General features: G+C 42.5%; 1 protein-coding gene across 1 annotated transcript in view; it reads right to left on the bottom strand.

Moving 5' to 3' along the window:
- Positions 1-1042: 1042 nt before the first annotated feature.
- ERCC4 (ERCC excision repair 4, endonuclease catalytic subunit) overlaps positions 1043-21760 on the bottom strand; it is a 41296-nt gene continuing 20578 nt past the window's right edge. Inside the window, exons 7-11 of the mRNA XM_040256550.1 lie at positions 20843-20953; positions 18204-18801; positions 16348-16440; positions 7612-7724; positions 1043-5548 (exon numbers count right to left, since the gene is read on the bottom strand). Of these exons, the coding sequence (XP_040112484.1) occupies positions 4815-5548; positions 7612-7724; positions 16348-16440; positions 18204-18801; positions 20843-20953 (1649 nt within the window). The 3' untranslated portion in view covers positions 1043-4814. The remainder of the gene's footprint in view (positions 5549-7611; positions 7725-16347; positions 16441-18203; positions 18802-20842; positions 20954-21760) is intronic.

Below are 21760 nucleotides of genomic sequence, written 5' to 3'. Positions count from 1 at the left end.
CTGTGCCTCAGTTCCGCCACTGTAAAAGAAAAATTTAAGTATCTGTAACTTTACGGCTTTGCCATGAGTTAAAAGAGATAAAGCACAACTGCTAATAAATTTGAGCTAAATTACTACTGACTGGGTTGGGTTACAGTGCATGGGGTCGCAAAGATTGGACGTGACTGAGCAATTTAACACTTTCACTTTACCAGGGCTCATTATTCTACCAAAGTATTGATTGGGACATAAACATTTTGAGAAATAAATTGACACTAAAACATTAAAAGAGGGTTTAGGTTCTACATTTTAAAGCAGAAGCAAAATAACTGTTAGTCTCTCAGTTGTGTTCAACTCTTTGCAACCCTATGGACTGAAGCCCACCAGGCTCCTCTCTCCATGGAATCTTTCCAGGCAAGAATACTGGAGTGGGTGGCCATTCCCTTCTCTAGGGGATCTTTTCCCAGGGATCAAACCTGGGTCTCCTCCATTGGCAGGTGGATTATTTACCATCTGAGCCACCATGGAAGCTCAAAATAACTAAATCATCCAAATGAGCAAATTAGTAATGAATGAATCAATGAAGCTGCTCAGTCGTGTCCGACTCTTTGCAACCCCGTGGACTGTAGCCTATCAGGCTCCTCTGCCCATGGGATTTTCCAGCCAATAGTACTGGAATGGATTGCCATTTCCTTCTCCAACGGATCTTCCCAACCCAGGGATCAAACCTGGGTCTCTTGCATTGTAGACAGATGCTTTACCATCTACAATAAATTCCTGTTTCAAAATAATTTACTTCTTTCAATTTTGATGTTAAAGGGACAAAAATGTATGAGTCACGGGTGGCAAGAATTAACCTTTGTTGAGTTGAGGTGTCTCAGGCACTGTGCTTACAACACATTCACTGCATTGTCAACAAATGAGTATTTTCAGAAGGATCATTTTTTCCTCCTCCAAAGGACACATGCTACAAAATGAAAAGCAGCAAAGGAAAATAACCAGAAGAAAAATACACTGGAGCCTTAGAATGTGGGCTTACCAAGCAAGTCAAATGCCAAAGCAGTGGTTCAAAGCGCATTTCAGCTTTAATCACTTATTCTGTATGAAAAACTAATTACTCTCTATAATTTTAAATTAAATGTACCAACACTTTGGTAACTATCATGTACTGGGAATGTATTCCTTTCCACTCCACTTGGTTGTTTTTATTTTGCCCACAGAATGTTGAGGAAAATACTGAATAAATACACATTAAAACATACACAAACAACTCTGTCACAAATTGATATAAATGGTTAGGTATACCTCCCATCCCAATTTTGGCTTATATAACCTTGAATCAAAAAACAAAAAAAACCCCACACACTGGTGCAAGCCACCATAAACCTATGGATAAAGATGGCAGATTAAGTACTGAAGCTCAGAATCAGACAGGAAATAGCTATAAACCAAAATAGAAAGCAAAATAATGAAGAAAAGTGACAACTCATGTTGAAGTCTGGGTAAATTTTAATAGGCTCAAGCCTGAGAAAAGAATTTTCCTAAAATGTTGGTTCTTAAGGGGACATTCCTAGGTTCAGCTGAACACAAAAGAGAAGGGAATTTCCCTAAAGAAGTTTTCTGAGCCAGAAGAAAATCAAATTATGCTTGAAAAACAAAAGCAAAGACTAATAATGCCTGTCTTTCTCCCCCACCCACCTCTCTGGATTCACTTCAGTGTAGGTTTTCCTGCTGGAGGCCATTTATTAACTCCATACTCTGTTTTCTCAACACGACCAAATCTAGTCTTAACCTTCTGCGTCTCAGAGGGTTGATAAATGAGATAATTATTTTCAGTCCTCTCATGAGCTGGGAAACTACAATCTGGATGTACCCAAACATATGCAGACATAGATATACTAAGCCTCAGATTAAAGAAACAGTAACTGATTGCCAAAAGGATATTATTTATGGCCATTATTAAAAATGATTTCTTATATATAATTTTGAGAAAGTATCAAGAGGCACTGTGATTTAAACAAAACTGAAAACCATTTCTCACAATATTTCATGTACTGAAAGTTTTGTGCAAAAAACTTGTAAACTAGAATAATGCTGGTCTCGAGTTCTTTAAAAAAGGTTTTAAAAAAGCTAAGCATAAGTTCATAATTGGATATTTGTGATTTTGGGGGAAAAAAAGGGCAAAGCTAATAAAATGCTGGTAGAAAACAAAGTGATAAAGATTTTTTAACTGCATGCATTTCTATTTCTTTGCCAGATTCTTAGGCTACAAAAATTTGTCAAAGAAGTTGATGTAAAGTAAATACATGATGGTTATATTGAAGGGTTTTCAGAACTGGAGACACTAAGATATATTTATTTAGTTGGAAGTGGCAATAAGAGCCTTTCAATTATAATGACCATTTTAGAGTTCATGAGAAACTATCATTCATAATTTAAACACATCTGAGCCGGTGCCCCCTCTTAAGATGTCCAGTAGGTATATGCATTGTGCATGCTAAGTTGCTTCAGTTACATCCAACTCTGTGCAACCCTATGGACTGTAGCTTGCTAGGCTCCTCTGTCCACCGGATTCTCCAGTCAAGAATACTGGAGTGGGATGCCATATCCTCCTCCTAGTAGGTACAACAGCAAGTCAGTCTTTGGGAACCAGAGGACGTCGGCTCTCTAAACACAACTAACTAAATACAACCATCTTCTATGTTGTAGCAGGTAACAAGGACTATTTTAAAACGGTAGTTTTAAGAGAGCTTATTTTTGAAAACTTGGAGTGAAACTCTTCTCAAAAAATGTGCTGTTAGGGTTTTCCTTTTATGTAATGAAAGAACAATAAAAGCTAGGGGGAATTATACTTGGGGAAAAAAATAGAAATTACATTTCTCAAGCAGAAGTGCTAGGATGGAGTGAAGAAAAATGGTAATAACCATCCCTATCTGAGGTGGTATCTATTTTAATGTACTTAAAATACATGACTATGCCTGAGTGCTTAAAGAAATGCAGAGGAAAGTGCAAGTTAACATATGTGCCTGACATTTTGTTTTCTGTTCTCAAGGGTGTATTTTTAACCCTGGGACAGAGTATCCCAAATCTTTATTCTACCATAAACTAATCTCTGTTTCTTGTCCTCTTCTCTCTTCTCCAAGACACTCTACAGAGTCTGATGATAACAATTCGGTACCCCTTCATTCATTCTTGTGGTACCCTCGCAAAGAGATCAAAATCCACACACTTTAACTTATGTCAACATACCAAGAAACCAAGATGTCAAGACAACAGATTCGGTTGAGCGATGACACTTGAAAGACTGTGTTAAAGATGAAGACCGTTTCATGTCACACAGTCCCCTGTCTACTCAGAGTTCAGACACTGCAACAAATAAAAACACAGCTGATGCTGACAAAACATGACCCTGTGTGATGCGGCCAGTGGGACTTATGCTCTTGAACAGCAGCTCTTGAGGTAGACGATTGACTCATCACTAAATATGTGAATAATAACTAAGTTAATAATGGTTCAATATCAAAGTTTAAAAACTGCACAAAGATGCTGTGAAAGTCCTGTATGTATACTTCTGTAAGAAGCTAAGTCAAGTCAATCACAAGAAGGTTTGGAATGAGATCGTTTTCCTTATGGATTTTTAAAATATATATTTCTTTAAGATTTTTATATATTCTATGCATTGATCTTCCATTTCCTTGCAACACTTGTAGTTCAAATCAAGGAAGGAAAATTGAATCTTAAAAACTGTGGGTCCCTCCTTTGCTTGCATCCAGTCCTCACATAGAGACACAGGAGGCCAGTCTGGCCCAGGAAAGTGGGGGACAGGGGCCTGGGAGAGGACCTGTGCTGGGGGGGTCCCAGGCAGGTGAGGAGACACTGGGAAGGAGGGCGTCTAACAGACTCCTGGAGTAGCCATTTGGTCTGAGATCGCTGGACTCAGGAGGTTAAACATCTGTAGAAAAGAATTTTTAGGACTCTTTCTAGACAATCCAGTTCTGTAAATAGGTAATTCATTCTATGTTTAAAAAATACTGGTTTTGAACAAACCAGGTGTGGTTATGGTACATGCTATGTCTTCAGGTGGTCAGAACACCAACTGGCCTGTTCTAGAGGTGGCGGCCTTTCTTCGAATACAGTAGCAAGTCCCATGAGCTTATCCTCGAGGCGGGCAGCTAGGAGAAACACGCAGCTGAGGAGAGCGTGGAGAGCACTGGTGAGGAGGGGCGGAGATGCTCCCTTCTCAGAGTCCCAGAGGTCCCTTTCAGACAGAGGGTAAGAATGCAACTGTGCATTTTATTAGTCTCGGGAAGAAACTGAAGTTTCTGCTTGTTTCATAAACAGCCTTCTATAAACTCCTGCAGACACCTTCCCTGATCCTGACACCACCTCATGTAAAGTACTAGACCTGGTGCGGATGGTGCAGAGTGAAAATGATGCCTAAACACGAAGCTCAGAGCCCAGCCTTGGCCTCTGGTCCCCTGACCCAGGAAACAGCATGTCTGTTCAAAGACTGGAAGAGAATGAGCTTTGTTGTTTGGTCGCTGAGTCGTGTCTGACTCTTTTGTGACTCCATGGACTGTAGCCTGCCAGGCTCCTCTGTCGGTGGGATTTCCCAGGCAAGAATACAGGAGTGGGTTGCCATTTCCTTCTCCAGGGGATCTTCCCAACCTGGGGATGGAATCTGCGTCTCCTGCACTGACAGGCAGGTTCTTTACCACTGAGCCCCCTGGGAATCCCAAGAGAATGAGCTACTGGGCTAATAATAAAGATCTGTGAGGGCAGGCCAAGAGCAGCTCAGAAGCACAGTCAGGGGAGAAGCAAACAGGCAGCATTGCTCATTTTTTCATCTTCCCTCTGGACAGCACCTCTGCATAGGAGGTGTGAATGAAGTCGTAGAGCTGCCGCGCACCGGCCGCGTTCCCCAGCATGCTCGCCAGCTTGTCGAAGGACAGGCCTGCTAATTCCGCGATGTTCTTGACTTGGTTCATCAAGGAGCGGCAGTTTTTGGCGTTTATCCCTGGCATTTTTAACAAGAAGTCCTGGGGACCTGGGTTATACTTCTCTGCCTCGGGGAGAGTCTCAGAATCGGCGGTCACAGCCATGGCGGTGGTGGCGTCTGGCTGCGGTTTGTTCTTCTTCAGCTCCTCAAACAGCTCGGCGGTGGCGTGCGGGGAGGGGCTCCAGAGGATCCGGAGCCGGGGGAAGTGCAGCGTGAGGAGGGTGAGCTTGGAGCTGACATCGTTGCCGGAGATCTCCTGATAGAAGGCGCCGCGGGACATGAGAGAGAAAGGCTTGGTGGGGTCGAACTCGATCAGAAGCACCGGCCGCTTGTAGTAGCGGGACATGGAGATGCACTGGCTGTAGAGGCGGCCGTTGTTCAAAGAGCCGATCAGATCACTGACGCTCTTGCGCTCCACGCACATTTCCGGGGTCAGGATGTAGTCTCCGACCTCCAGCGTCACCGGCTCGATGTCGATGCCCCGGCGGTGGATCAGAGAGGGGAGCTCACTTCGAAACTCCCGCATGTCCACAACGATGCTCTGCTGGGTACTGTTCTGCTCCTGGCCGCCTGGGAGGAAAAAGAGGCATTTTAAGAAAGGTTGCTGAGGAGTAACGCTCAAAGATGGAAGATCACGATTAAAGTCAGATGTCTGTGTTTCTATTAATCTCCCACGCCTGGTTACACAATATTACGTTATTCCACATTTTCCCGTATTTTCAAAAAGGTTTATTTACGGTTGAAGGCAATTTCCCTTAAACTAAATAGAGCTACTAGGAAATTGGGGTCTCTTGGTAAATACTTCCTTACACAGAATTCACAGACACTAACACTCACCATCGGCTTCCCTCTGGGGCTCCTCTTGGGCCCTCACTGCCGCACTGACCACTCTTTACTGATCACCGTCACCCCAATTCCTAGCACAGAGCCTCGCACGCAGGAGATGCTTAGTAACGTCCTCTCAGCCATGTGAGCTGCTGTGAAAAATTTTGAAGCTTTTTGTGCTTGTATCAATGAGTCCAGAGACAGAAAAATGGAAGAAACTGGGAGATACAGGAGCACAGAGCTTCTCCCACTAATGTGGATATGGATGGCCTGGAATGGCGTGGCAACTCCTACTGCATTCTGTAGATGAGGAAGAGGGTCCAAGAGCCTGCATTTCTAACAAGCTCCCAGGTGATGCCAACACCGCTGGCTGAAGGACTGCATGACGGCTTCTGTAGGCAGAATAATGTCCCACCCCTGCCCCCCAGAAGATGTCTCTGTCCTAACCCCTGGAAGCTGCAAATATGTTACTTTACACAGCAAAGGGGACTCTGGAAATGTGATTAAATTAGAGGCCTCAAGACTGGGAGATTCTTCTGGATTATTGAGACAGGTCCAAGGGCCCTTATAAGCAAAGGAGGAAAGCAGGAAGCTCAGAGGCAGAGCTGCTGGTGTTGAAGGTGGAGGAAGGAGCAATAAGCGAGGGAGCAGGCAGCCCTGGATGACCTGGAAGAAGAAGGGATTCTCCCCCAGAGCCTCCAGAGGGAGTGCAGCCCTGCAGACACCTTCTTTTTAACTCAGTGAAACCCATTTGGACTTTGGATTGTATAATAACTGTTAGATAATGACTGCATGTTCTTTCAAGACCCTGAAGTTTGTGGCAATTTGTTACAGTAGCAAAGGGAAGCTAATAGGAGTGCTGAGAAGACTGAACTCAGAGGGCAGATTTCTGTGAATAGCTTTCCGTGTGGTACCCACAGGCTCTATCTTCCTTTATATTGCCAGGTATCTTGCTGTCCTGCATGAAATGTCCCCAGCCTTTTGAGTTAAGAATCTTCTTCAAAAGACACAGATGCTCTGAGGCTGTGCTTCCCAAACTATGGTCCAAGGACCACTTCCATCAGATGCTGACCCCATTTCAGATCTATCGAATCAGAATTTCTATGGAGTGGGGTCCAAGAATCTACAGTTTTAACAAGCATAAGAGGCTATTCTGAAGTACAGTGAATTCTGAGACACACTGCTTTAACTGCGTTGATCCCACCAAAGAAGAAAGCGACTCAGCCATACTGTTTTCCCACGCCACCTGGCTGAAGGCAGCTGCTGAAATGGGGATCTAGGTAGTGGGAGGGACATGGTCATCCTTGGACCACAGTGCAAGGGGCATCCAGCATGTCTCGGTGGAAGGCCACTGCCTGGATGCTGCAGGGCAGTGAGAGTACCACATACCCGGGGTCTAGAAAAGTGCCAAGAAGTAATCAACAAACCCTGGAAGGGGTGGGAATGCACCCTGAACAATGCACTGTCTCTTATCTATGAGGACACTGGCATCTTAGGATTAACGTAAGAACCTAATCACCATTCACAAAAGCTTCTTGGCAAAAGTACATTCTGAATCTCAACCAGGGCTGGAATGTAACTTATTTCCAATGCTAGTGCCTAGAACACAACCCCTCTTATCTTATGGGTGAGGAGCCCGAGACTCAGGAAAGACACGTGGTTAGTGAACAGCAGAGTTGAGACCGGGATATGAGAGCAGACACCCACGCTGAAGAGCTTGTTGAGAAAAACCAAGCTGCAGAGAGACCCTGGAGCCCCACAGCCTCCGGCACGGGCAGCAGGAGAGCTTGACAGAGGGTGGGACTCACCGGCTTTGCGTGTGTCGGTGGGAGCACTGGCAGACACGCAGCCTCTCACAAGGTCAAGGTTCGTTTCGTCTCTGCCTTCTCTTTCTTCAGGGATGACCATGCTAGCCTTTTCCCTGGGGGTGGGAGGAACACATCTTCAACCTTTCTGAATTAATTTCAAAATTCCTGATTTTAATCTTTGGTAAATTATAACAGAAAATGGTCTACAGAACTGTAGTGCTAAAAGAGAACCCAGGAAACATCAGAAGGAAATATGCAGAGAGACAAGCAATGGGGAATGGAAGCAGAAAGAGTTTCTTGGTTGGGTACTTCTGCTCATCTTCTGGAGTTAAAAAAGAAAAAAACTTACTTATTTTCTATTCTGTATGTCCTCCAAACACTTTGAGTCATGAAATAAGCATGTGGAGACTGCCACAAAGAGGTTACTGAGACTTTTTATACAAATGTGCTAAATGTGTTACTGAGCACTGAAAAGAATTCAAATAATTTATATTCCAATATTTTCAGAGAAATCATAAGATAATTAAAGACCAATGATTAAAGACATGAAAACATAAATGGCCAAACTAACTTTGATTTGAAAAACTCTAGATTGGAGGCCCATTAAACACTCTCTAGTTTTAAAGGAAAATCATGATTAATATAAGAAAGAAAATTTCCAACAGAGATTTAAACAAAAAAATCAACATCTCAGGTTATGCAGTACAGCAGGACTGATTCACTAACTTAGCTGTTCATTTAAAATATTTAGGGCAGGCTCCCACATACTATGCGAGGTACTTTAGATACAAATATGGTTACCCAATAATTTCTGTCTTCAAGAAAGCTTAGCACCTTAAGCTGGTAGACTGACAAGCCTATAGAGTCCTAACTCAGATTTGTAATCAGGAACCAGAATCATGACAGGACCCTCAGTAACCACAGAAGACTAAGCCAGGCTTGCCATCATCTGATTTTTCAAAACCAGTAAAAGGATGTTAGAATCAGTTCAGGAAACAGCGAGCTGTGTGTCCTTTTGTGCCAGATCGACAGAAAAGATGTATAAGATTGTGTCTCTGCCCTGGCTGGGCTTGCGACTGAGTTGAGGAAATACAGCAACATGAAACACAACTGTGGAACTGACTGCCTACAATAAAAGAGTCTGTGGAAGGGGAAACAAGAGTAATCATTAGCAACTAGTGATTCCAACAGGGCTCATACCGAGGGGTTTTCCAACCAAAGGAGATAAAATCAGATGGAGCAATTCCTCAGCCACTCTGGATACACAACGTCTTAGGGCACGGTACCATAAAGAGGTACCATGGGTGAACAGAAACTCAAGTTCATAAGTTCTATACTATTTGAAATAATATACAAATGCAAAGTTGTTATTTGTGTAACACTTTATGAACAAATTGCAACGGCCACCAGTTCTGTTCTTGCCCATTATTCTCAACACCAGTGTCAAGGGTGGTTACTGCAGAATTCTTTGCAGTGATCATAGCTCCAAAGTCACTCAGTACTGCCCTGTCACACCCACCAGACTCCAGCTGGGGACAAATGGCGAACTGTCCAGAGAACTCATTGCTCTTAAATTTCTTTTACATTTGGGATCAACATGGGGGATTTTCCCCCCTCTTTATCTCCACTTATCCTACTGGCTAAGCCATCACAGGCAGGGGCAGCCTCCTTTCCTAATCAATCTGTTACCTGTGTGTGGCTGCAGAACACACGGGGTTAGAACTCAGACTGCATCCACATGTTGTGGATTTGAAACCACTTACTGGCTGTGTTAACTTTAGGGGAGCTTTTTAAAGGCTCTGTCCCTCAATTCTGTGTGTAAAATGGGAAGAATACTAAAACCTAACCTCAACAGGTTAGGAGGAAGCACAAGCCGGAATCAAGATTGCCGGGAGAAATATCAATAACCTCAGATATGCAGATGACACCACTGTTATGGCAGAAAGTGAAGAAAAATAAAGAGCCTCTTGATGAAAGTGAAAGAGGAGAGTGAAAAAGTTGGCAAGCTCAACATTCAGAAAACTAAGATCATGGCATCTGGTCCCATTACTTCATGGCAAATAGATGGGGCAACAGTGGAAACAGTGGCTGACTTTATTTTTCTGGGCTCCAAAATCACTGCAGATGGTGACTGCTGCCATGAAATTAAAAGATGCTTACTCCTTGGAAGGAAAGTTATGACCAACCTAGATAGCATATTAAAAAGCAGAGACATTACTTTGTCAACAAAGGTCCGTCAAGTCAAGTCAAGCCTTGTCTAGTCAAGGCTATGGTTTTCCCAGTGGTCATGTATGGATGTGAGAGTTGAACTATAAAGAAAGCTAAGCATTGAAGAATCAATGCTTTTGAACTGTGGTGTTGGAGAAGACTCTTGAGAGTCCCTTGGATTGCAAGGAGATCCAACCAGTCCATCCTAAAGGAGATTGGTCCTGGGTGTTCACTGGAAGGACTGATGTTGAAGCTGAAACTCCAATACTTTGGCTACCTCATGCGAAGAGCTGACTCATTTGAAAAGACCCTGATGCTGGGAAAGATTGAGGGCAGGAGGAGAAGGGGACGACAGAGGATGAGATGGTTGGATGGCATCACTGACTCAATGGACACTGGGTTTGGGTGCACTCCGGGAGTTGGTGATGGACAGGGAGGCCTGGTGTAATGCAGTTCATGGGGTCACAAAAAGTTGGACACAACTGGGCGATTCACGACTGAAGTGAACTGAACCTCAACAGATTGTTATAAAGATCACATAATATATGTAAGGCACTCAAAGTAGTACCCGGAACATAACAAGCATCACATATTAGCTTTTATTAATATTATAACTCTGTGTGCTCAGTCACCCAGTCATGTCTGACTCTGTGGCCCTCATGGACTGTAGCCCGCCAAGCTTCTCTGCCCATGCAATTTTCCAGGCAAGAATACTGGAGTGGGTTGCCATTTCCTCCTCCAGGGGATCTTCCCGACCCAGGGATTGAATCTGCGTCTCTTGTGTCTCCTGCACTGGCAGGCTGATTCTTTACCACTGAGCCACTTGGGAAGCCCTATAATGTAGTAACCTCATCCCCTAATTATCCATGACTATGCTAAAAAAAACTGGCGAAGGAAATGGCAACCTACTCCAGTATTCTTGCCTGGAAAATTCCATTGACAGAGGAGCCTGGCAGGCCATGGTCCACAGGGTCGCAAATAGTCTGACACGACCAAACACTCACTTGCATGCTAAAAAACAGATTTCTTACAAATGATTCTGCAACTGCTTCAGTTAATACTGTTAAACAAAACAGCTAGTTTAGTACGAAATGTTATAACTGCAAATTAAATCTCCGAAAAAAACATACTCCTGAAATGAAACCAGGGTTGTGGAGAAAATATTAAGTCTTCCTGACCAGTAACTCAAATTAGTTTAACAGAAATTTGTCATACTTAAAAATATTCAGTCCTTTGTTCACGACATTTAGCATAATCAAATTACTGTATGTGACAGATACAAAATAATAATTGAACAATTCAGATTCCTACATCCACCTGAAATACTGTGGTTTCTTAATATTGCTCTAACATCTCTAGTGGTATCTGAATAGCTTGTACAATGTGATAACACAGGGAGGAGGTACTGGAGGAGTCTCTTCAAATGGGGCATTTATTTAAGTCCTCATTCTAACCCATTTTGTGATATTTTTTTAACTGTAAAATTTCAAATAATCTAACCCTTCCCTTTGAAAAGTGGTGAACTCTCCAAAACTATGTTTACTCATAATGTTATTACTAATTTTTTGACCCAGGGAACATTTTATTATCAATACTGAGACATGTAATCTTTTTTCTCTTTACTTGTCATCTGTAATCTACTGATCTCTAGTCCAGCCAAACAGTCCTTTCACTGCCAGCTTGCCTGATTCATTCCTCTCTGGTTATTTTAAACAGCAGCATTGCTTTTGTTCTTACAAAATCACTTGTGGAGGTCCTGGCAGAAGCGCATTTCCTCAGCCTCCCATTACATTTTTCTCTAAGTCCAGGCTCAGTGCAAATGCTCTTTCAGCCATGCACCTCACATATATTTTGCTTTTCAAAACAAACTCTTCTCAAATTCCCCAAGGTTTTTGGGAAAGTAAATATCTTAAGATTCTAAATAGTGTTACTATCTGTGTCATATGGAAAGACCTAACATAATACACAGACAGTCACCAGTGAGAGTCAGAAAATTAGGCCAGGCCATATAGATAAAATTACACCAAAATCTGGTATGGAAATTGCTCTAGAAATTGAAATGTAGGAGAAAGCCTACATCCTGGGTTCTGCTGAGGGACATTTCCAGTCAAGGCCAGGCTGATCTGAGCCTTGTCACTGAGCCCTTTGAGTGTAGAGTCCCTCGTATAAGCTGGGAAATGCATGCGAGTCCCCAACACCTGGCTACAGTCCACTAATGGCACTCTTTTCTAGGCTACGTTCTGATGAGCTGGAGAAGATGCAGCTGTGGGAAGGAGGCCTGGAGCATACAACTCACCTACTCAGATGCTACAAGCACCCTGGGCTACAGCTCTGGGCAGGAAAGGGTTCAGAGAGCAGGCCTGGGATGCTCAAACCCTGCACATTCCCAAGAAAGGCCTGTCTCCCCAGCTTGTCTTCCTGGAAACCCCCGGCCAGCTTCTGGGAGCTGAGCTCTGAGTTCTTGGACTACTCCGCCTGATAAGAGGATCACACAGCAGGCCCCAGTGTGATTTATGGTGAATATGTTTCATCTCCAGGGAGCTGGAGTCTGTCCCTTGAGTACTCCATCTGTATGACTGACTCCCAGTAAAAACGCTGGACCCCAAGTCTTGGGTAAGCTTCCCTGAGGATAATGCTGAGCGTGTGCTGTCACACACGGATGCCAGAATTAAGCGCTTCCCTGGGACCTCACTGGAAGAGGACACTCGGAAGCTCATGCTGGATTTCTCCTGGCTCCATGCGTTCTTTCTCTCTGCTGATTTTATTCTGTGTCCTTTCTCTGTAATTAGCCACAATGGGGAGGATCCCAGTTTATCTGACTCCTGTGGGTCCTTCTGGTGACTCACTGAGCCTGAGGGTGGTCTTTAGGGACCCTCAACGTAAACACCAAAACCTCATCTGAATATTTTAGTTCCATGTGCTCAATGTAATCTAGAGACAGTCACTTTAATCAGAGAAGCCTGAGGCAAAGGATATTTTAAAAAGAGCGAAGGAGCCAACCAGGAGGTTACTGGCCCACATCCAGTGGCACCAATTCTTTGACTCCATTTCCTCAATATCACTTAAATCTCTCCTCTTCTCTCCATCAACCTAATCTTAGCTGCCACTGGTTCTTATCGGACAACTGCAATAGCTTCCTGACTACTTCCCTACTCCATCCATTCCGAGTTTGCTGCCAGAGAGAGCCTCTGAAAACATACTACATCATTCTCCTACTTAGAACTCTGCAGTGCTGTCTTACGGCCTTCAGAGTCAAGCTCTGAATCTTTAACAGGCCTCCTGCATCTCTGAGCTTTCACACACACTCTTGAACAACACAACCCTTGGCCCACTTGTCTACTTAGCAACCACCACACATGCTCCCTAGGTCAGCTTAAAGGTCATCCCTTCAGAGATGCTGCCCCTGACGCAGCGCCCCCCGACCCCCCACCCCTCTGACAAACTATCACTCAATACCATTTTCTTTCACCTCGGCAGGCTACAGCCTGCAAGTGTTTATTAGACTGTGCATAACCATTCAATGCTTGTCTTTTACACTAGAGGATAAGCTCTAGAAGACAGAACTGAGCTTTTTTTCTGCACCACTGTAAGTCTAGCACTTCAATGTGAGCACAGGAGTTGGCTCATAATAGATGCTCAAGAAACATCTGTTGACTGAGTCTTGGGAGATGAAGGTCTAGGAGACACACAGAGAGAAGCTAAATGTTCTGAACAGGAAGAGCAAGTCTGTATAACAGACATGGTTATAACACTTTTTGGAATATTTTTTTTTCAAAAAGCATGTATACACACATATAAAATATCCTCCATGGATTATAGCTCACCAGGCTTTTCTGTCCATGGAATTCTCCAGGCAAGAATCCTGGAGTGGGTAGCCATTCCCTTCACCAGGGAATCTTTCAAACACAGAGATCAAATCCAGGTCTCCCTCACTACCGGCAGATTCTCTGCCGTCTATCTGAGCCACCAGGGAAGCCCACAAACTGTCCTCCAGAACACATTAATAGAAAATACATATCCACAAAACACCAGACAGGAAAAAGTCAGTTTTCATTTCAATTGCAAAGAAGGGCAATGCCAAAGAATGTTCAAACTACCATACAATTGTGCTCATTTCACACGCTAGCAAGGTAATGTTTAAAATCCTTCAAGCTAGGCTTCAACAGTATGTGAACTGAGAAATTCCAGATGTACAAGCTGGATTTAGAAAAGGCAGAGGAACCAGAGGTCAAATTGCCAACACTGATTGGATCACAGAAAAAGCAAGAGAATTCTAGAAAAACATCTGCTTCACTGACTATGTTAAAGCCTTTGACTGTGTGCATCATAACAAACTGTGGAAAATTCTTCAAGAGATGGGGATACAAGACTACCTGACCTACCTCTTGAGAAACCTGTATGCAGGTCAAGAAGCAACAGTTAGAACTGGACATGGAACAATGGACAGGTTCAAAATTGGAAAGGGAGTTGTTTATTTAACTTAAATGCTTATTTAACTTCTATGCAGAGTGCATCATGCAAAATGCTAGGCTGAATGAATCACAAGCTGGAATCAAGACTGCTGGGAGAAATATGAACCACCTCAGATATGCAGAAGATACCACCCTCATGGCAGAAAGTGAAGAGGAACTAAAGAGCCTCTTGATGAAGGTGAAAGAGAAGAGGAAAAAAACTTAAGACTCAATATTCAAAAAAAAGAAGATCTTGGCATCCAGTCCCATTACCTCATGGCCAACAGAAGGGCAACAGTAGGCATGTACAGACGTTGAGAGTGGACCATAAAACAAGTTAAGCACCAAAGAATTGATGCTTTTCAACTGTGATGCTAGAGAAGACTCTTGAGTCCTCTGGACCACAAGGAGATCCAACCGGTCAATCCAAAAGGAAATCAACCCTGCATATTCACTGGAAGGACTGATGCTGAAGCTCCAATACTTTGGCCACCCGATGCAAAGAGCCAACTCATTGGAAAAGACCCTGATGCTGGGAAAAATTGAGGGCAGGAGAAGGGGGAAACCGAGTTTGAGATGGTTGGATGACATCAGCGACTCAATGGACGTTGAGTCTGAGCAAACTCTGGGAGATGGTGAAGGACAGGGAAGCCTGGCGTGCTGCAGTCCATGGTGTTGCAAAGAGTCAGACACAACTGAAAAACTGAACAACAATGAAACAGATTCACAGACATAGAGAAAAGACTTCCCAAGGTGGAGAGGGGCTGGGAGAGGGAAGGAATGGGAGTTATATGTGTGTAACTGAATCACTTTGGTGTACAGTGGAAATTAACACAAATTACAAATCAACCATACTTCAATAAAAACTATAAAAAGAAAATACATTTTCACAGGCTGCCCCATAACTGTGGACCGATAGCTATAAGACTCCTTACCTAAGGCATGCCACAGTCACAGAGGAGAGGAAGAGGAGGGAAGGAGAGCACAGGGTGCTGCCCCCATACTGTGCTGAGTGTCTTTACAGGGACTCAGTGGCACTGATTCACGAAGTGCTCCTGTGTCTGGAAACCATTCCTGGATGCACTGGGCTATCTACATATTTTAGGCATATACTGAAAGCCCACAGCCAGTGCTGGAGAATGGCTGTCCATTTTGAAACTCTGTCGAGGTCCTGGGTGGATAACTGCCACTAAAAGTGACTTCTGTCCCCTCATTGTCACTGCTATGTTGCCAGCATCTGAGGCTTTTAAGACTGGTCTGGCTCGGTCCCAGCCAGCCTAGGCCATGGTCTCCTCTCATCTAGCCTCTTCTCTATCTCAGCTCAAGGATTCCCTGTCCAGCCCCTGCCTTGGCTCCTGGGGCCCCTGAGAGACCACCTGATCCATCTTCTCTCACCAAGCTGCCATCTCCTTGACAACATTCCTTGGGGGATGTTATCAGCTTTTTCAGATGCCTACAGGTAAGAGGCAGCCATGCAGTTTGCCAATATCTCACTTAGGAACATTTTCCTTCTATTAAACTAAAAGTCTTTTCTATCTGGATCTGGAACATTAAAGGATACTCATTCTCAAAAAACATACATCTGTTCAGACAAGTGTCACACTTTTATAAAAATGTTTTCTCAGAGTGATTCTATTGATATGAACTGACCAGGTCATAAAAGTATTTTCGGGTAAAGAGTAAAGCAGTCACCCACCCAAGACAATGGAGATTTCACAAGGGGGGAAAAAAAATCATGATTCCAAGGTAAGGGAGAAATCTTGGACATGGGGGAGGGGGAGAGTTCTACTGCTGGTGCTTTAGGTTTTATTTCTTTACAAACAGAAAAGCAGTTTTCTTCACATTTCTAATAGTCCATCAAACCCCTGAAAAGCAAATGGGGATGGTGGAGAGGCAGGGAAGAAAGAAATGGGTGCTGAACCATGTAAACCTTGGGGGTTATCGGACCACGGGCGTATCTTGACGTGTCTCTCCCTAGCACCTAAGGGGTAGTAGATATTCCCCGACCTAGATCCAGAGGAGCCTCTGGATCTTCAAAGGCCTTTGATTCCTTCATACTGGTCTCCTGTGTATTTACCTTATGAGCTTTTCAAAAGCTTCCTTTTCTTTCCGCAAAGCAGTGAGATAGCGTTGTTCCTCCGTTGAACCTCCGTATATAAGAAAGTAAACCCTGCAAGTTAAGACAGATCTCTTTTAGGCTGCAAACACGTAATTTTTAATCCCTGGAAGGAAAAGCGTGAAATCAGCAACTCAGAGTGTTCAAATAATAAATATTTGATGGAGAAGAAAAGGTTCCATTAATCACACACTTGCTAAAATCAAGCAGCCTAAACCCCACCTGTTAAAGGTCTCTTTACCACATGGGCTTTTTTTTCCCTTTCTTCTTTCACCAAAAGGAGGAATGGAGTTTAGGTAAACACTGAAATATAACAAAGAGGGATAGAATAATTCTTTCCTCATAACTATAAACAAATCAGAAAACACAATCTTAGCGGCTTCTCTTTCTTCAATTTTTTCTTTGCACCCCTGCCAAACAACCGTTTAAAAAGTTGGAGAGCAGTTGTAAAAGCCAGCTTATGAAAGTTCATGTTAGTGAAAAGTAAACAAATGAAATCTATATGACCTTTATCTTCACAAGTAATTTCTCAGTTCCTTTTTATTCATGTCTTAACAGAACCAAGCCATCACACATTTTATATAAACACAGAGGACATATGGATTTTATCAAGTGCCTCAAAAAATAATTTGACATATTCTTTTCTCTTAGAAAAGGCCAGCTTTCTCTTGTTTGTTGCTAAGAAGCTGAATGAAGCACCTTTTCTTCACCTTCCATCAGAAATTCTTCCTTTTTAACCCTCCATTTTTCTTTTGACCTTCATCTTCCTAGATTGCATTTTTTTAAAGGGTGAACATGGAAAAGGCCACTGGCCAATGAGTCCAGAGAACCCCAGCTCTGCCACGAATATATCAAGTGGCCACGGGCAAGTCATTCACCGCCTCTGAGCCTCAGTTTCTCACTGTTGGACTGAGTGGTTGAGCTCCGAAGCCCCTTCCATTTCTGACATTTTGTTTCTAAGCATCACGCAGTATTCTATTATCAGGCAGCAGAGAACTTGGGTGCACACAAGCTATTTACAGTATTGATCAATGGCAAAGTATGAAACATTTATCAGCCTATAATTATTTTACCAGCTTCATCTAATCTCTTCATCCTGTGTTATTTCTGACCCACCTCCTCCATTCATCTCTACTTGGAAGGGTTGCCTTCGTTAAACTGGCTAGAAAGGTTTCTTTTGGCTCTGCTTTTGGTTCAGGCTGAGTTCAGGATATTAATTTTGCTGTTTATTTCCCTCGGATAATTGGAGAGCCAGAACACTATATTCTTGGGGAGGCACCATTTTCTCATCTGATATTTCTGTAGATTTCTCATCTGATAGCTCTTGAAACTCAAGAAAACTTGGTACAATAATTCCCCAAATACTTCAGTTTTATGTGGCTGTAACTTAAGAGTCACTTCTTCAGATTTAAATGAAAGACATTTTTGAATTATGAAATGATTTCGCTGAGTCATAATTACATTAACATGTGGGAGAAGTTAGGATATTGTAAATCTCCTAGGCTTACTCAGAGACGGCACCCTATAGGCTACAACCGATGCATTAAGAATATGGCACTGAACAGCAGAAGAGAAGGTTAACAAGAAGGGAGGCATTCCCCCAGATTCCTGGTTTCACTGTAGCACTCGACCTCCTTCTCAGGTGTACTTCCCAGACTGGTCTGAACTGTCAAACGTTTCATAAACTCAGCCAACATCCCAACAAGGCAGCGTTAAAGATCAGAAAGCCCGTGTGCAACTGGTCTATCTGTGCTAAATCCTACAGAACTGTGAAGCTGAAGCCTGTAAGGTGAGAGTTCACCTTCCCTACAACTTGCCTGAGAGGCCTCCCGGGCCGGGTCGCCCTGTAAATTTCAAGCTGACGCACGAAGGTCAGCTCTGCGTCATACAAGACCACGTATCTCGGCTCCACCTCGTGGAGCACGCGTGTCAGAGCGTAGGGATCACTGCAGCCCAGGAGTGGGTGGATGATGGTGAGGGGGTCTTTCAGGATTCCGTAGGCGGCATCGGAGGACACATTCACATCAAACTCCTCGTGCTTAATGTCTTCTGTGCAGCTCTCCGGGCTACTGGTCAGCTCTCTTGGGCTGCCCTCCTCAACACCCGCCTCCCCCTCTAGTTCTTCAGTTCTTCCCATCATCTGAGTTAAAGTCAACCTTGGTTTCTTCTTTCTCAGGGCCTTCTCTTTGGCAGGGGGCCTGTCTTTGTCTCGGAGGTCTTTGGGCCTCTTGTTGGATCTCATGATTCTCTCTGAGTCATCTTCCTTCCTTAACCTCATCCATACATCTTCGGCTTTGCTGTCCTTCTCAAAGGTTTTTCTGTAGAGTCTCAACAAGAAGACCTCTGCTCCGACAGTGAGGTACTCTCGCAGCTGGGAACACGTCCTGTCATCACTTGCGCAAATGAGAACTTGTCCTAAAATTAAAAACAGTGTTATGGAGCTATTAGCTCACTTGCTCCCCTCCTCCCTGTGTGCCCCCTCCTCCTGTCCCCCACAAAGAAGACCCATCTCACCTCCTTGGTGCTAAAGATAGTTTACAATTTGTTTAACAAGGGTCTCAGATGCTCATCAAAGACTTTCACCTCTCTGCCAGGATCACTTAAATCTTTTGGGTAAAGTTGAAGCCAGAAATATTTAGAGACTTATGAAAATATAGCTGAGGTATAACGGAGGCTTTAAAGGAGCTCTTTTTAATTAACAATTTTCCAGAGGATCTGGAAATACTAAAATAAATTCCAAATGGATTATAAAGTCAAATGTTAAATAATAAATCATAAAAAAAAGATGACTCTTCTCCATCTCTCCATATGAGGATGATTTTCCGGGCTTAAAAGCAATGGAAGAAAGCTCAGAGAAGATTGATATCCGTAAACTAAGACTGACTCCATACATAGGAGAATTAACTGTGCATTATAAAGGTGAAGACAGGCTGCTCTCAAGCCTTTTGAGAAGGACTGCATTCTGTCTACAGAATGTTCTCTCTCTAAATAAATCCATTTCTTTAAAAAAGAGCTAAAGACAAAATATAACTTTATACAACCATGATAAATGTTAGTATCTTCAAAGTATAAAAAGCTGATACAAACTAAGGACACACCTTAAACCAGCAAAGGAAACTAACACAATTCACAAAGGAAGAAATGCATCTGAGAAAATACTGAGTTCCCTAAACATCAAAATATCTAACTAGATAAATATTTTTCTCCAATCAAATTAATAAAACTGTTATACATATGTGATACATGCAGATACACACAAATATATACAGCATCTTCAGTCAATGCTAGCTAGGTGAAAAAGAGACAAGGTCTTATACTTCCAAAAGAAATGACAATTGATAAAAAAAAAGAAAAAACTTTCTATATATCAATGTGGTAATATGTTTTGAGAACTTTGAAAATGTCAGTATCATTTGACTCATTAATTCTACATCCAGAATTAATCTACACTATAACTTTGTAGTGTTATATCTATACTATAACTTTAACAATCTGAAACAGAAAATATGCAGAAGACAACTAGGAAGGAAATACGTCAGGGTTAACAGTGGCTGCAAGACATAATTTCCCCCTTTTTCTTTTTTTCTTTAAACTTTTCACTTTGTCTAAGTGGGTATGTATGACTTAGGGTCATAAATCTCAGCACCATATGTTCTATGATAATATCACAGAATAATACTCATATAAGGACTCTGTGCTTGCCTTTATTGATTTATAGGAGTCAAAGTCCCAATAGATAGTCTTTAAAATTTAGCTTTATTTTTTATCTATTTTAAAAACAGCGCAGGTTCAGTCTATGGTGCTAATGTTTGAAGAGAGTAGCCCTAAAACTTGGAATTTCTTTAGAGCTAGGCCAATGTTACTCCATAGACCAATTAAGGCTTCTTTGAAAAGACTTGCTGACAACTTAAAACATAAGCCCATTAGCTTTCTCCTTGGGGATTCCAGACTTTAAGCTTTAAAACCTGGTGAACATATATGTGGAGATTAGCTGCATCTTTTATTTTTTTAAATTGGAGTCTAGTTGATTTATAATGTGTTAATTTCTGCTGTACAGCAAAGTGACTCAGGTATATACATATATACATTCTTTTTAATAGTCTTTTCCATTACAGTTTATCACAGGATATTGATTTGAGTTCCCTGTGCTATATAGTAGGACCTTGTTGTTTATCCATTCTATATGTAATAATTGATTAGCTATATCTGTAAATAGAAGTTTTCCCAAGAACTCAACCAGTAAAACAACCTGCTTTCATGAAAATACAATGACTGAACTTGGAGAAAACCATCCAATGAACAGAAAGGAAGTTGTCACTAAGATTTTGGTGATGTGGCACTTATTCTTCTTATTCTATAGACAAAATAATAGTGTTAAGTTATTTTTAAAGAGCTAATCAAAAGGACTCATTTGCCAGATTTTGAAGGCCAATGTCATCATCTCCTTTTTTCCTACCTGGACCACCAAGGACTTCACTCTCCTTATTCTCTGCCTCAATTTCCTTCAAAACTTCTGTGAGTGCTGCCCACTTTGGGTTGCTTTCTAGGACCAGTTCTTTTTTTGTTTCTGTATAGAAATAAACAATAATCTCATTCTATGTGATAATGTTTATCCATAAAGTATTCCAAAGGCTTTGAAAACAACAAATAACACAGGCATCATTCTATAAGCCCATTCTTTTGCGCTTCCTTCGTAATGCTCTACAGACAGAATCCAGATTCTTGAGAAGGTCTCCTTATGGTCTAAATGAAGACACTTCAAACCGAGATTAACACAGGCTCCATAACGCCTTGACAGAAAGTCACATGCATGGTCACTAATAAGAGATGATTACGTGTCAGTGGTCAACTGTGATGTTATATATAAACTGCTACACAAAATAAAGGAATCAGTACAGAATAACAGTTTTTATTATTTCTAAAATCTCCATGATTTTCCTAATGCTGAACACGAGGTTAACGAGACAATAACACTTTTATTTCTGTAAGTACTCAAATGTATTACTAGTGTATTTAATTAACTTTTGAAATAGATCTTTGCACTAGGCAGGACATAAACATGGTAGCTCAGCTGGTAAAGAATCCACCTGCAATGCAGGAGACCATGGTTCTATTCCTGGGTTGGGAAAATCTGCTGCAGAGGGATAGGCTACCCACTCTAGTATTCTTGGGCTTCCCTGGTGGCTCAGCTGGTAAAGAATCTGCCTGCAATGAGGGAGACCTGGGTTCGATTCCTGGGTTGGGAAGAAGATACCCTGGAGAAGGGAAAGGCTACCCACTCCAGCATTCTGGCCTGGAGAATTCCATGGACTGTACAGTCCATGGGGTGGCAAAGAGTTGGACATGATTGAGTGACTTTCACTTTCATGTCTTA

This window comes from Oryx dammah, unplaced genomic scaffold (assembly GCF_014754425.2).
Source record: "Oryx dammah isolate SB20612 unplaced genomic scaffold, SCBI_Odam_1.1 HiC_scaffold_2, whole genome shotgun sequence".
NCBI lineage: Eukaryota > Metazoa > Chordata > Mammalia > Artiodactyla > Bovidae > Oryx > Oryx dammah.
This window is presented reverse-complemented; position numbering and strand designations above follow the sequence as displayed.